The 16664-nt window shown below is 34.2% G+C and overlaps 2 protein-coding genes and 1 long non-coding RNA gene across 3 annotated transcripts in view; 2 read left to right on the top strand and 1 right to left on the bottom strand.

The window, feature by feature from the left end:
- The first annotated feature begins 1429 nt into the window (after positions 1–1429).
- LOC18442486 (uncharacterized) lies at positions 1430–4496 on the top strand. Its single transcript, XM_006852702.3, has one exon. The coding sequence runs from the start codon at positions 3077–3079 to the stop codon at positions 4043–4045; it is 969 nt and encodes a 322-aa protein (XP_006852764.2). The 5' UTR covers positions 1430–3076; the 3' UTR covers positions 4046–4496.
- A 5269-nt stretch (positions 4497–9765) lies between these two features.
- LOC148779241 (uncharacterized) lies at positions 9766–12022 on the top strand. The gene is made up of 2 exons (XR_016047055.1): positions 9766–10079; positions 11839–12022. It is a non-coding gene; the product is annotated as an uncharacterized LOC148779241 (long non-coding RNA).
- A 43-nt stretch (positions 12023–12065) lies between these two features.
- The window catches only part of LOC148779240 (small ribosomal subunit protein uS14z/uS14y/uS14x-like), a 45741-nt gene continuing 41142 nt past the window's right edge, over positions 12066–16664 (bottom strand). Inside the window, exons 2-3 of the mRNA XM_088855128.1 lie at positions 12475–12574; positions 12066–12275 (exon numbers count right to left, since the gene is read on the bottom strand). Coding sequence (XP_088711254.1) covers positions 12267–12275; positions 12475–12574 — 109 coding nt within the window. The 3' untranslated portion in view covers positions 12066–12266. The remainder of the gene's footprint in view (positions 12276–12474; positions 12575–16664) is intronic.

Raw genomic sequence — 16664 nt, 5'->3', positions numbered from 1 at the left:
AACGTTTTTAGATGTCTATAAAAGTTATCAATAAACCCATTCACCCAAGTCCCACACCCATGTGATAACATTTTTAGAGATCTGTGTTAAAATTTAATGGTGATCCTTTGGGGTTCTACTCAAATGGATGTGGGAGGGTCTCATAGTATCATTACTTATATATATATATATATATATATATATATATAGGAAAAATCTTCTCAATGCCTATTAGTGAAATGAATAGTGATTTAGCCTACCCTAATCACCGTCCAAAGTTTATCGTTTGGAATGATCAGAAATTTAGAGCGTGTGTACATATTAATGAGGTGCACCTAATAAAAATATAAAAAAATTACTTCACCAAATCAAATGACCAAAATACCCCTAAAACTTATCGGGGGTATTTTGATCAATTATTTTCATGTAAAATATTTTTTTGATATTTTTTAGTAGATTTTCCTATTTTTGATGAACACACGTTTTAAATTTCAGATCATTCCGATTTGTAGAAAAAAAATGAAAAATAAAATACTACCAAACAATTGTGATCATATGATGAACTTTGGACGATGATGATGGTAGATTAAATCACTGTTCATTTTCGCCTATAGGCGTTTTGTAGCATATATATATATATATATATATATATATATATATATATATATATATATATATATATATATATATATATATATATATAGTAATGATCTTATAGGACCCTCTCCTACCCATATGTATGGAACCCCAAAGGATCACCATTAAATTTGGCATGTATCTCTCAAAAAGTCCAGTCCCACACTCATGTGATAACTTTTCTAGGGATCTGTGCCAAATTTAATGGTGATCCTTTGGGTTCCTGTGGGGGAGGATCCTATATGATTACTACTCATATATATATATATATATATATATATATATATATATATATATATATATATATATATATATCATTTGATTATATTCTCATGATCATAAATTTTTTGCATGTTTGTGGCAATCTTACTAATAGAAGTAAGCTTTAGGAATTCTACATTTGCTATTTTAGTTGGACAGTGTGGATTTGACATCTCTCTGAAAAATTTAACGAATATGTTAAAACAACACTATCAAATCTACATCTTGCCACAACCTTAGATAGATTTAGAAGTAAGATTGAAGCTTTATAAAAACTTTTCCTAAAATAAAATACCCTTTAATTCAAGTTAGGTATCCAAACATCATTGTCCATACTTCTCGATAGACAACAGATGACTAAACGAGTTGTTTTTTTTTTTTGCTTTTAAGCCTCGACAACCCCTATTTTAAGGATAGCAATTTTATTTTTCAATATTCAAGAATAGGACGATCGATATTTTTTTTTAGGTAGTTCAGTGGTAAGAATCGAGCTTGTCATGTAGTGTTGCTAACCATCCGTTAGCCGCTAACACTCAAGCCCAAGCCCGATTCTTTTTGTTTTTTTTTTTAAGGGTGGGGAGGTAGCTCAACGGGTAGAATCAAACTTAAGATTTAGTGTCGGTTATCACTGAAATTCAAGCAAATTCATTTTTGTCTTTTTTTTTGGGTAGTTTAGTGATAAGAATCAAGCTTGAGATATAACATTTTTAATCAGAGTTTGAGATATAGCATTGTTAATCTCAACTTAGACCCAATCCCAATTCCATTGTAGATGTTTATTGTATAGATATACTCTATAGGGTGTGCGCTGCTCTATGTCCGTCTTTCTATTTCGTGGCACTATTAAAAGAAGTGATTTACATTCCTTAGCATTTAGAAATACAAATAGACTAATTAATTTTAGTATAAAGAGGTCATAAAAACTCTTGCCTGTTATATTTTAAATTAAGAGATTGTATATAATGAGACTATTTACCTTGGAAGACACAATTATTTATAATCATATGATGTAAAATCTGATAGCTTGGATGTATCATAAAATTCGAAAAAATTAATTTTGTATTTTGAATTTGATCAATGACATAATGTAGCCACCCAATTTCACATTCAATGGTCAAGATTAATTGTGACCACCTTATACCAAAAATAAATGATTCCATTATATACTTTTCAAAATTAAGTGGTTGCAAAATTGTCATTGACCATACAAAGTATTTTATTTTATTCTCAACCTTCATGTCTCACCCCACACTATTTAATTCTACGCCCAAGGCATGAGTAATTGTGACTTCTTGTAACTATTCAGGTAGGATGAGGTTTGTATAAGGTGCCAACCTCATACTATAAAAGTAAGGTGCACCTCAAAACTATATTGGAAATGCAGTTTCAGTACCGCAAAGTCCTGTAATGATATGAAAATCTATATTGCTCTCAATTATGGAATTTAAAGTTATAAAAATAGTAACAATCAAGTAAATCTATAAATACTTGAAAATTTTAAAAATGAACTGTCAAAATAATATGTTAAAAGATGAATTATTTTAGGACCAAAAATCACCTTTCTTTATGCCTATAAATCTAGTGGTCGAGATGATTGATTAAAAGGTTTTCCGAAGTAAGAACAACTTTTTTTTCTATTGGGTTTTTAGGTGCACCTTACCGGTACAAAATAAGGCTGACACCTTATATAAAATTTTCCTTTGGTACACAATCCCTTAAAATACTTCAAGTCAACCCTATCTTACTTCTTTGAAATTTGAAAAATTGAACGAGGCAATTACTTATCCGTAACAATAGCAAAAAAATAACTGAAGCTCGCGAAATCAAGGAATGAAGCTAACCGAAGTAGAGATTCATGAACTGCTAAATTCAAGATTTAACAATTTAATGAGATTCATGAACTGATAAATTCAAGGTTTAACAATTTAAGGAGATTCATGAACTGATAAATTCAAGATTTCACAATTTAAGCTAAATTTTCCAATCCTTTGAGGATATGGTTAATCGAAAGTCTGAGTCAGAGATCTCAATAATCTCTCTGCTGTTTTTTTGGAGTAGATCTCCCTGTTTTTCTCAGTAATCATCGGATTCCATCTCTCTGTACCTCTGCTATTGCAGACAAACCTTCATTATCTGACTTCTCTCTCTTCTGAAGAAATCCAGTAAAAAATAGCAAAAACCACGATCTCCTTCTCAAGCCATGGCACCTCAGGTCCATCACATCGATGATCTCCAAACACCAACAAACCCCATTAAACCCCAAAACCCTAAACTGTTGGAACTAGACCCCCCCAACCCTAACCCTAGTCCCCCGCAACTACACCTCCAAAACCCTAATTCCCCTCAACTAAATTCCCGAAACCCTAAACCCCTGCAACGAAATGATGCCAATAGAGCTTGCTTCTCCTATGCTGCCTACGCCAAAACCGTAATCAACCATCTGAGCTCCTGCTCAATCCCCATAGCCCCAGGCCTCACAAACCAAGAATTCAAAACCCTAGAAACCTCCCTCTCCATCTCCTTCCCACCAGACCTTCGAATCATCCTCGAGGCGGGCGTGCCAGTCGGCCATGGCTTCCCAAACTGGCGCCAATTGGGGACCCAAGGGCTCGTCTCAGCTCGAGCCCACCTGAGCACGGGGCTAGCCCACTGGCTCACAAATCACTGGCCTTCAAGCTTTGGGTCCAAGCCTAGCGAACCCAGTTTGGTTAAAACCAAGGCCGATGCCTTGATCAGAGAGTCGGTTCCCATCTATGGAGATTTTTATATACCATCGAGCCCAGACGTGGGCTCGAACCCGGTGCTGTGGGTTCGAGCCAATGGGGTGAAGTGGGCTGGGTTCGACTTGGTTGATTTTTTTGAGAGGATTTGGGGGGTGGCGGCCCCGGCTTGGAGGGCCAAGAGAGCGAGAGAGATCGAATTCTGGAAGGAGATTGTGGAGATGGACGGTGGAGATGCGGAGGGAGTGGACGGTGTGGATTGCGGCGAGGGGATGGCGGAGATTGGGAACGGGATGGACGGCGGAGATTGGGGAGAAGGAGTGGGTGGAGAAGGTGTTGGGGGGAAGGAGTGGGTGGAGAAGGTGTTGGGGGAAGCGGGGTGGAGGCTGAGGGAGGGAGGGTGGAAGGAGGAGGAGGTCAGAGAGATGGTGTGGGGGAATGAGAGATAGTTGCAGAGGAAGAGAGAGAAAGCCATTTCTGGTTAGAGAGAGAAAGCCTGTGGGAGACAAGGAATTTAAAAGGAAAAAGAAGTGGGAGTGAATGCAATTGGTGGTTAGAGAGAGAGAGAGAAGGAGATGTGAAGGAAATTAGGTTGGAGGTGTAAGTAGAGAAAAGAGGTGGTGTAGATATTTCTTCTTTGATTTTTTTGTTTTTTGTTTTTTTTTTCTTTTGGGTAATAAGTGGTAAAGGCTCATACCTATTTTTTTCAAGTAATTTTTTTTTAAAGTATCAGTATGTTGGCATTAGTGGTGGGAATAGAAATCATGGTGACAAAGGGGGGCGCTACCACCAGCCCCTACCTGTTTTTATTGTTATTATTTTTTAATTTTCATTCTTTATTTGATTATGCCTTTATGTTCTTTTCTGACTAATTTTATTTTATTTCATCTCAAGAATAAAGCAATTCAATCATTTATCCATTTCTTCGTTTTTTAATTGGTGAGGCACCCCTCCTCATTTGGTAAGTGAAGAAATCAATGCACCACTCTAGTCACATAGGCTATTTCCTAAGTAACTGAAGAATTTAAAGTGTTTTATTTCTTGTCCTTGAAAGATAATAGGTGGTCACCGTGTTTTGATTATTCAATTGCATATTTGTGTTGTGTTGGATCGTTGAATCCGAAATTTTGATTGGGTTTGATTCAGTCTGAATTGGTGATCAAAAAAATATTAAGAAATAATTAGAACTTTATATAATGTATACTAAAATACGGGTTTATAGAGTGTGGATTTAGAAGAGACCCACGAAAATATTAGATAGACTTAAAAAGAAAAAATATATATATATATATATATATATATATATTTCAAAGGGGGAACTGGGTTATGATCCATACTGGTTTTGATTGATTCCCTCCCAATTGGAGATAGTCCGGTTTTAAAACACTGGGGCTTAGTTTTGGGATGAACCTACGATGCAAATCATCTCTTTTTTCCCAAGTATTTAAGTAATTTATTTCATTATTATGGTTGATATTGTAAAGAGAATTGTACTGTAGACACTTTGGTTTTTCATTGTTATTATTATTATTATTATTATTTAGATGATTAAAAATACACGTTACTATTTAAATTTTAATTTTTTTCTAAAAATTAGTTTGAGTTGAAATTTTAGACGCATATACTTAATATCGTCATATAACAATATTAAAAAAATATTTTCAAAATTATAAAATTATAAAATTACCCCATCATTTAAATGGTTCAATCCCAAGGAAATAAACAAATCAACGGTGATTTTGAGCTTAGAAATTGTAAACGATCTACACGACTACAACCAACGGTCATAAAAAGTCCAAGGCAACATTAAAACCTAAAATATTAAAATAGATGCATGCAACAAAATAAAATTTATAAACTATTCCATTCTTCAAAAACAGAAGTTTAAAAAATGCACATAACCCTTACAAATATGTGACTAAAGGTGAGTGAAATTGTGAAGTGGGTCTCAACCATAGTTACCAAATAGCCGCCCTTACATATGACAAAAATGTGACTAAAGGTAACTGAAATTGTGAAGTGGGTCTCAACCATGGTTACCAAATAGCCGTTTAATCGGCGATTTTTTTTAAAATTCGGCTTCTTTATAGAAACAGTTTTAAATGGCAGCTTTTTGAAAAGGTCAGCAAAAAATCGCATAATTTTCATAAGCCTGTTTAAAACCAGTTTTTTTCATAATACGATTTAAATCAGGGAAAACAATCGTATCTTTTTTTACCTATATTTTTTTTTTGAAAAATATTTTTTTTTTTCTTGTTTTGTTTATCGCAGCCATTGCTACTTTTATGCTTTAAAAAAGAAAAAAAATTACTTCAAATTTTTTTAAAAAAAATTACTTCAAAAACAAACTAAAATAGAAACTTTTATCCCCATTGTGTTATTCAAAGGCAGGTTGATGGTATGAATTTTTTTTTAAAACTTACTCAAATAGATGTAAATTTCAGTTGTCCTTTTGGAAAATCATTGCGTAAATGAAATACTATTTATAGCAAATCATTTTGTAAAGTAAATTATTGTGTAAAGAAATCATAGACATGCAGATTGTTGTGAGTATTTGTGATAATTGTTATTTGCGATGATTGTTTTTATGAAAATACTGTCAATGGCACAAATTAAAACTCAAAGCATAATTCTTTTACTGATGAATGAGAAGCATAGAGTGTGACTATAGGACCAAGTAATCAATATTTTGTTTTTGATTGTGTAAACTGTAAACTTACAGAAGCAAGCAATTGTACATATAGGATTAGTTCCCCAAACTTAACCATTCAGCTCTGTTTTCTCAAGAAAGTGAAAAGCCCTCTCCAAACTATTTCAAATCAGAGAGAAAAGCCCTCTTCAAACTATCCCAAATCAGCATCCCATCTACTTAATTAGTATCTCATATTTTTTTTCTCTCTCTAAAAATCAGTTAGGTCTCTTCCATTAGGGTTTTTCCTTCTCTCTCTAAAAATCAGTTAGGGCCCCTTACATTAGGGTTTGTGAAAACTAAAATCAGTTAGGGCCCCTTCCATTAGGGTTTGTGAAAACTTAAAATCAATTAGGGCCCCTTCCATTTGGGTTTGTGAAAATCATTTTCTTCTTCTTTCCTCTCTCTATGAACCCTAATATGGCTATGAGCCGAGCCCTATTTTCGTCTCTTCCTTCTTTCTTTTTCTCTCTTCTCTCTTCTTCTTTCGCAATTCTTCCTTATCTCTCTGCACAATAAACATAGATGTAAAACCCAAATTTCTACGAACATTATTTTCAACTAAAGAAATTTATAAAACTTTAACCACAGTTATGAAATGACCATCGTCACCATATCATAGTTAAATAATTGTAATGAGAAAATAAAAATCGTGTATTTATTTTTTGGCACCTGCTAAGTAGGAGTTATGTTTAAGTATTTAATGAATAAATTTATAGTATATTGTCACCATACCATATTTAAAGTATTTTAATGAATAAATTTATATAGTATATTTGTTTTTGTATGTAATAAGTAGGTGTGATGTTTCTTAAAGTATTTAATGGGTAGATTTATATGGTACTTTTTTTGGTATATACTAATTATTTATATATTTAATAGTAGATGATTGGATGAGAGTCACGAGACATCTAAATTAATTGACTTAATTATATTAGTCTAGTAAAGTTTTTATTGATGAATTAGTAATTGATGGCTTTGACATAATTTTTATTTTTTAGAATTCAAAAATTATAATATTATAAATTCATCTGATTTTTTTAGCCTAATCCGATATATTCGGGATATCTTTATATGAAGTATTTTTGCCGATTGGTATTTTTTATCCAATTTTTCCATCTGATTTTTTAAAATAAAAATGATTTGTTTCCGATTTTATGGTGAGCCGATTTATTGATAGTCCCTGACTTGCTAACTATTGTCTCAACTATTGTTGAAAATGCAAAATATTATCACCTCGAAGATTTATATTTGTCAGCATTACAATATGAAGAAATTAGAACTAAAAAATAGCACATCGTAATTTTCAAAGATAAAAAATAGAAATATAATCCAAATAATTAACATACCACAAAGGTGATAATCAACTAAATGGGATAAAATTTGATATTTGAAAACAATAAAGCCAATGCAAATTAGACATTTTATCAAAGTAAGATGAAGGCAATACATACCCAGTGTGCTAAAATGGACTGAATGATGGGCCTTTGTAAGTAATTATTTATTTTATTTTATTTTATTTTTTTGTGATTCAATGGGGAAGGCAAATTCTTATCTGTTTTTTGAAATAGATTAAGAGTTATCTTGTTGAAAATATCTGTGGGATTGAAAACCATGAAATGGTAACTAGATATGAGGTTAGTTTAATATGAAGATATATTGATAAAAGATTGCATCTCTCTTTGCTCCACTATCCAATCTAAGTTAAATGAATCAGAAATCACATCCCAAATCTCGCATGGTGCATTGATATATGCTTCTTTCTTTCGAGAAATAAGCCTTAAATCGCTACTCACACGAACTAAAGATCATTTTGTCATTTTGGTGTCGATTTATTTTATTTGAGTTGTATCATCATGCCTTACTAGCCCCTAATTGTGTTGAAAAAAAAAAAAAAAAAAAAGCTGAAATCCATTTCTATCCCTTTCTTCAACACCCTCAATCTTGGTCCCATTGACGCTATTTGCTATTTTTTGCGAATTTGCAACTGAACATTCCGAAAAGTCCAAGCCCGATGAAAGCTCCTTGATAGAGCTCCACCAAGTGGCCCGAAAACTCTACTCCTAAAATTCTAAGCCCAACAAAGCTCCATCACCCAATTGCTATCAAGAATTGGAGGACCTAGAGGGCATATTAGTCATGCCAAATTTTGTAAAGGATATAATGGCATTAAATATTGCATATGCTTTTAAATAAAGCTTTGACCAAAAGAAAAAGTTTGTATAAGTTTGCAGCCTTATACTAGAAGTAAGGTGCATCTAAAAAATCTAGTAAAAAAGTGTGTTTTTAAGTTGGAAAACTTTCCAATTGGTCATCTTGACCTCGAATGTATGGATATAAAAAAAGAAAAAAAAAATTCTAAGTATTAAAAATAGTGCATCTTATAACAAGTTATCTAGACCATATCTATTTTCAAGATTTTCAAATGTTGATAGATATTCTTGATCTGTACTATATTTAAAATTTCGAATTTCATTATTGGGTTAAAATGGCTTTTCAAGCTATTATAAGATTTCCAACACTAAAAGTCAAATAAAAAGGGAACTCTTTCGGCAAAATTTAGAGGTGCAACATACTTGTATAATATAAAATGAGCTCCTTATATATAGACCTCACCCTTTTTAAAATGGAAAAAGCTTTAAGCTAAAACCCTACTTCAATAATGGAAAAGTGCCAAGTGCATCTAAGGCTTGAACAAAAGTGTTTTGCATGTCAAGGCTTCCATGTGATGCTATGAAGGCCTTGACGTCTACACTATATGTTCAAGACATATTTGCACCATCTAAAGTGAATGGACACACACCATATTTGGTGGCTAGAACCAGCATAAAAACCAGGTGTACTGTAACTGGGGGCGACCTTTCTTTCTTATTTTCACTGGTTTCTCCCTTTTCATTTTTTTTAGGGTTTATTTTTGCCAGTGTTGCTTTCATGGCGTCCTTAGAGGCCGTGCTTGGACGTGGAAAGATCTCTATCATGGTTCAAGTATGAAGATCTCTATCATCGTTTCTTGTTTTTTTTTTTTTTTAATTCCAGATCAATGGCGTGGATCATTCATCGACAAACTTGTGTCGGATTGCTAGATTGGCAATCCAGACCGGGTTTGGACTATAGTTAGCAAGTCGGGGACTTTCAATAAATCGGCTTAACTTAAAATCGAGAATAAATCGTTTTTATTTTAAAAAGTCGGATGAAAAATTCGATTATAAAATATGGATTGGCAAAAATACTTCATGTATGGGTATCACCAATATATCGGACTAGGCTCTAAAAATCGGAGTAAAAAAATCGGATAAATTAAAATGTTAAAAATTGTGAAATTCTGAAAATAAAAATTACAATACAATTTATGCTCTCTTTTTTTAACAATATTCCCAAAATGAATCTTTTGACCTAACATGGTATCTTCTTTCCTGTATTTTAATAAAATAAAAAATATAGAATATATAAGTCTACACATATTAGGTAAAACCGTAAAAGGGAAGGCAAAGTGTAAATCGAGAGAACAGACGGTAGAACAGCGAACTCATCTCCCCTGTTTTTCGAAGGAAATCACAGTTTTTCAAAGAAGGTAAACAATATATGGTTGCATATCTCTCTCTCTATCTCCCCTGTTTTCAAATAAGGTAAACCCTAAATCGAATGACGAACTCTACGAAGTGGAAGAAGAAACCCAGAAGGTCAACCCTAAATCGAAAGGGCAAATGAAGCGTTTCAGCAGCTAAATCGAAAGGGCAAATGAAGCGTTTCAGCAGCTAAATCGAAAGGGCAAATGAAGCATTTAGTCTGATAAGGTATTTGTAAGACAAATGACTTTCTTTACTCATTATTTTCTTTGCAAAATCATACTGCACACTGTATTTTCTTGATGCACATAGTATTTTCTTGCTGCACACAATTTTTGTAGGGCATTGAAATCATGCTGCACACAGTATTTTTTTTGCAAAATAACCACCGAAATATGCATCATGTTGAAGTTAAAAAGAAAAATAAAATAAAATCGTACCTTTCATTTTCGGATTTGTTTTTGTGGAAATAATTTGTTCTTTTATAAATTATTAGATTAGGAAAATAGTTGTTTTTCTTTCTAAAAAATGGCAAGTGAAAAAAAAACCCCCCCTTTTTTTAGTTCCTCCTAAAAAACGCGTTTTTAACGGTTTTAAGAAAAACCGCTTTTTTGGCCAACTTTTAAAAAAGTCGGTGTTTAAAACGTTTTTTAAAAAATCTCCGATTTTTTTTAAAAATTTGGCGATTAATAGCCGAGTTGCTAACTATGTTTTGGACCAATCCAAATTGGTGATAAAAAAAATTAAATATAGAAATAAGAGTTTATGGGGAGGGGACTATGGGACTTAAAAAAACACTAGATTGAATCTGGACTGACCTTACATACACGATATCATTTCGTATTTAAATTTTAATTATTTTTCTATAAATCCATATTATATTTTAAACGTGCATTCTTTCCATCAACATGCTCTTCATAAAAATATCAAAAAAATATTTGTAAAAATATAAATTAACCAAAATGCCTTAAAAAAAGATATGCTAAAAATTTCAAAATGATTTAGATTTATATAAAAAACTTAAAATTAAAATAAGAAATACAATCGTGATTATTGGATCAGCCCAGATTGAATATAAACCGTTGGGTTTATATATAGCTGTAAGCTAGTGAACTTACATTTTCCATATATATATATATATATATATATATATATATATATCAATTATCCCTATTTTGCATTTGTTTGATGATTTTAATCATTCAATAACCATTTATAAAAAGAGAATAATGGACATTAAAGAAGATAATCTAATCCAAATTAACGATTTCTAAAACCATACTTTCAGGTTATATATCATCATATTTCATGTGATCACCGCATACTAATGATGTTGAAAGGGAAGTTATATAAGACAACTGTGAGACTAACTTTATTTTATAAATGTTGAGTGATTAAAAAACAACAAACCCATAAAATAAATATAGTCGAGATGAAAATGTTGAGATGGATGAATGACAAAACAAGAATAAATAGAATTCGAAATGAATACATGACTCTAATAGGTGATTAGATAAAAATAAATAAATTTTAAAAGATTGGCCACATTGTTGCATGAACCCAATACTACTCATGTTAAGTGGTACAAGTAACTTCAAATAGAAGACCAAAAAAAACAAAAATCAAATCCCAAATACTTGAAAAAAAGCTTTGATGATATGATATCATTCCCCATTTGATAACAGTTTTTTTTAGAAAAAATATACAAAAAACTAATTATTTTTAATACAAAGCAGACACAATCTCTCTTGAGCATCAGATTTCAAGTAGGTAGTTGCAAAAGTGTCATTTACAAAACCAAAAGTTAAAAAAAATAAAAATAAAATCTCAAACTTTGTATTATGCTCCCATTATCCTAAGCCATCTAATTTTACATCTAATGGCCAAAAATAATTATGAATTCCTTGTAAATAAATAGTCTCAAAGTAAAAATCCTGATTTTTTAAACTAACTTGAAAACTAGGAAACTAAATCTCTCTTTTAATAGAAGGAAACGGAGTGATCCTCCAACAAAGATGGGTCGTGAAGCCCAGCAAATATGCATTCATGGCAAATTCAGAATATGCGGTTCCTAGTCCAATGTAAAAACACAAATTCAGAATATGTATATATTAGTTGCGGTTCCTACTCCAATGTAAAAACACAAATTCAGAATATGCATTCATAGCAAATATGAGAAGCGCATACGAGAGAGAGAGAATGGTAATCAGTAAGGATCAAAGAAGTCTGGCCTTCCAAACTGGTCTCAAGCCATTCAACCTAACAATTCTTAGGTAAACATCCCATCAAAATTACTGTATTGTTATTAATATTAATATATACATAATGTTCTTATGAAAATAGTGTATTCAAATCCAAAGGGTCATGCTTTCATCTTCTTCAGCCACGCAATGGTGTACACCAAGCCTTATTTTCTCAGCGACACTGCCAAAAAAAAAAAAAGGAAAAAAAACACAAAAAAAACAGAAGCTTCATATCAGATGTTTAAACCTCCATGAGCCAGTTTAAACAATAAAAAAAGGGAAGATGAATTGCATGCACACACACCGCTGAAATAAAACACACAGATGCGTACAAGAACAAAACGATGCGTAAGCTAGAATAAATACATTAAGTAATATACCTTGACGAAGCCAATTTCCTTAGCATTGCTACGAAAGCATTGTCTGCAACACATAAGCCCGTACTTGCGGATCAACCCATGTGGGTTTCCGCATACTCGGCTGAAACAAACAGAAAGAGAGAAAAATCTCAAGAATCACATGCTTTTAGATTAAATACTGGCTGCAGACGACCCAAAAACTGTATATATTTATCCTAAGAGGAACAATAGGATTTGAAAGCTAACAAACCCGTTGTGATGGCACGAATGCGAACCAAAGGAATCAATAACTCAACCATCCTGATAGCGCACAAATTAAGAAGAAATGCTACACAATGAATGCATTGCATTTTGCGAAGGGAAAAAGCATTTGAAATATTAGGGGAGAGATGCATGGTCAAAGAACAAGAAAGATTTTGTTAAAAAACATCAGCAGCATGGTTGTCTCAAGAATAGAAATTGCAAATGGTTGTTATTCAGTTTTGAGATCATTGTGAGGCAGGAGAAGATGCAGGTAGGAAACATTACACTCTCAGATGGCATCATTTGGGACGGAAAATCATTTGCTAGACGAGGGGATTTGATGGAGCCTGAATATTAGGCTTCTTCAATAGCTAAGAGCTTTAGCGGTAAAAAAGTATACTTACAATCTAGTAACAGACAACCATAGTCCACTGGTCGTCATCATCCAATGACACAATGGATGTGGATGGAGGAGTAGGACCCACAGTTGGGGCCATATTCTAATCTCGTGAGTGGTCACAGTCTCCATGACCATTCACCATTTCATTAGATCGTGATGACCACAATGGCGCATACCTTTTTTCTTTTTTTTTTGACACATTTTGATCTTTATTATCACAAAATGGAACAAATGTTACCCCGATGGACCATACCTTTCAATTTCAAGAATCATCACACAGAGATTTAAAAAATCCAGTAAAGTTTATCAAGGGAAAATGGCAGTTTTAATTGGGACAACAATCATCAATTGAAGAAAAATAAGAAAATCTTTGAGGCCATTGTTTCCTTCATGGTTAACTGGGAAGAGAGTGTTACTTTTAACGGCTAGAGAAAGGAAAGACTTCAACGTTGACAATGGATAACTATGACATCGCAAGACAATAAGCAATAGTGTATTCGCCCGGGATCAAACTGTACATTTACCCCATTAGGCAAAAGCTCTTAGGAGGATTTAACACCCCGCCCCATCTCCTATCCTCTGTACGATCACCAAATGAGCATTTCAAAGAGAACAATTTGGATTTTTGAGTTTTCAGACACTTACATTTGACCATCCAAAATAATTGGTCACTAGGTTGAGGAGGTCAGATCCCAAAATCTGGGGTGCTAAAATACTCTTAAGAGAGGGTATTACCCAAGGGAGTGAATGCACAACTTGCTCCCAAAGGAGCATATAATATTTTGGCTTAAGTTTACTAACCCTAGAATCCAATAGCTCAAGGAAGGAACAAGAATAATGGCCTTTTTTTCTAACAAGGAATTCAAACCTTGTATGTAGACAAGAATACTAGCTTCTTCCACAAAATAAAACATTCAGCGAGCAGCAATACTATTTGCATCATCCATGTCCAAAACATGTGATTCGAGGATTAAGTGGAAGTCCTTGAGGCCACAGTTTTTCAAGGAGCTTTCTCTACAAGGCAGCAGCAGGTCTTGAGAGGACTTCAGAGAAGAGGTTGCAAACTAGTTTTTGCACTTCAAGAGACGGGAACTTCATGGTTTCTCCATTATTACTATGTTCTTTTTTCAGGACTACTGGGAATTTGTACAGGGAAATTTATATAGACATGCCTCGCTAGTTTTACCAAGATCTAATTGGATGGATATTACCTTCATTACTCTGATCCCCAAGGTTTGTGGGCGCTGTGGAAATTAAAGACATCAGGCCAGACAAACTAGTGTCCAATGCCTAAAATTTTTTTGACCAAAATCCTTGCAAGTTGCAATCAAATGTTTGAGGCAAGATATGGGTTGATCTTCCAAGGTGCCCATGTAAGAGGCAAGCAGATCCTTAACCGGGATTGGCGCCTCATTAATGCAATGGTTCAGGTCACAAGGACGCGAAACCAGGGCACATGGAGAAGGCTTACAACGGGGTCAACTGTGGATTTCTTGGTCACCTACCTGGCTAAAGTGGATCCAAGGTTCAATATAGAAGTTAAAATACGAGGGAAGGTCCCAGTCCAGAAAGTCATGGTATATAGACTTGAAACCATGAAGAGAAAGGATGCTAAGCGAAAGTGCTGCTATGCCATAGCGAATCAAGGGTACGGAGATCAATTATTATTGAACACAGATACTGAATTACTTGCTAGTTAGTCAGAAAGTGCATAGCTTCCTTAATGGGCAAAGCAAACCTTTCACCTATTTGGCTAACACAAAAACAGGCACCGATCGAGAGAACATGGATCACGCAACTCCAAGTAAGTCTATTCAAGAATGTAAGACAGTTGAGGCTAGAAGGAGAGCACATAAAAGAAAGAGGACCCAGGACACTCACTCCTTTCTAAGTGAGAAAGGAAAAAATGTTCTAAGAAATAAGGTTGGAACTAAAGGTAGGTGGCTAATGTAAGCTGCTTGACTCAACTAGATAGTTAATAATAATATGACCATAAATAGGCTCCTTTATTTGTACAGGTTAGTATAGTCTACAAATACAAGGTCATTTCTAAGAAAATATACGCTCTTTTGAGAAGTATAGTTTAGGCTGGCAAAGTGGATGACATTTTAATGAATTGACGAAATATAGGCCAGGTTAGATGAGATGGCTAATAGGTTAGTAGTAAAAGTTGGGAGCATTTGGTAACAGGTGGTGGGACTTCACTCCTTAATTATTGAAACATTTGTTATTGGGCCTCATTCATTCAACAAAGAGGATGACAAAGGGGAGCAAAATGTCCACTGACTGATTGATTAACAGGTCACCCAGGGATTTCTCCAATACTTCGAGGAGCACTAAGGAGAGAAACCTTCTCTGCCCTTTATTGTTCTCTATCAAGGAATATTAAGCATAGAGCAAAAGGCAAAGGAACAACCAATCAGGGACGTATTGGAAACTTATCTCCCCTTCAATATACAGAGAACATTTGTGTTTCTCTTTGGTGCCTAAATAGAGCAAGCAAAGAAGCCTAGAACCAGATTCTTCAAGATAGTCTCGACTATCAAACTTGAGACTCAATATCAATTATCAAATAATGCTTGAATGGGCATCAGTTGATGCGACATGCTTTGTGATATGAGGAAGTTAGTAGCAAATCTACTTATCATCGACACCGCTAACTCCCTCCCATTTGTACACTTCCTCATAAGATTGAGGACAAAGAAGTGCTTATGGATAAATTTTCAAAGAAGTGCCTATGGATAAATTTTGTAAATACTGTTTGCACTCTCTACAACATTAAAAACATAGTCCATCTTTCCTATATCCTCTAGCATCAAGTCTATACAATGGGCATAAGCCTAAAAGAAGTGGAATAATGAGCTTGCAACAACTGCTGTCCAAGGGAGTAATTAGCTGCATTGTTAGTAATAAAATGAACCACATTTTTTTCCCCCACTTCCTCAAAAACATCCCTACATAACTCAAATAATGCATAGTCTTGATTATGTTAGAGAGGCATCCACAGACCTCGAGAGAATTGTTCCTTGTGGCAGTACCCAAAAAAAAAAAAAAAATCAATCATTTGCCTGTCTCTTTATCTTTCTCCCGATTAGCCATGATGGGACTTCCATATGTCTCCCATATCGCATTGTACTTGCCTATGTACCATTTAACATCATCCACAACCTTATTTAGTAACATGGTCCTAGAGTCAGATGGGAAGGATTTTTGTATTCCAAGCCTATGGATGCTACTGCATTCAAAATATGTTGGAACTGAATGGAATTGAGGGCATTGAAAGGGACAGCACAATGATACATCCAAAGGGCTACAGACAAATGTTCTCAACATATTGCTTGCTCTCCAAGCCAATGCACTTTTGATGGTTGGCTGGGAGCCTAGTGTTGTCCTAGGTGGGAAATAGGCCACAATCCCACCTTGAACTTGCCTCCTTGGCTTTCTAATCACAGTGACACTAGAAACTGTGATGCTAGGTTCTTCCCCAAGCCTCCTCCTAGTTCGAAGGGCTCCTCAGCCTCCTCTTCTCCCTCCCCAAGTATCAAACAGCTCCTCCATGGACCCGGAT

Source organism: Amborella trichopoda, chromosome 13 (genome assembly GCF_054954075.1).
Source record: "Amborella trichopoda isolate Santa Cruz 75 chromosome 13, AtrichopodaSantaCruz75HAP2 v2.0, whole genome shotgun sequence".
NCBI lineage: Eukaryota > Viridiplantae > Streptophyta > Magnoliopsida > Amborellales > Amborellaceae > Amborella > Amborella trichopoda.
The sequence above is the reverse complement of the archived record's forward strand: the minus strand, read 5'-3'. Positions and strand labels throughout refer to the sequence as shown.

Excerpts from the sequence above, each read along its gene's own strand:
- LOC18442486 (XM_006852702.3), top strand. The coding sequence starts at position 3,077 with ATGGCACCTCAGGTCCATCACATCGATGATCTCCAAACACCAACAAAC.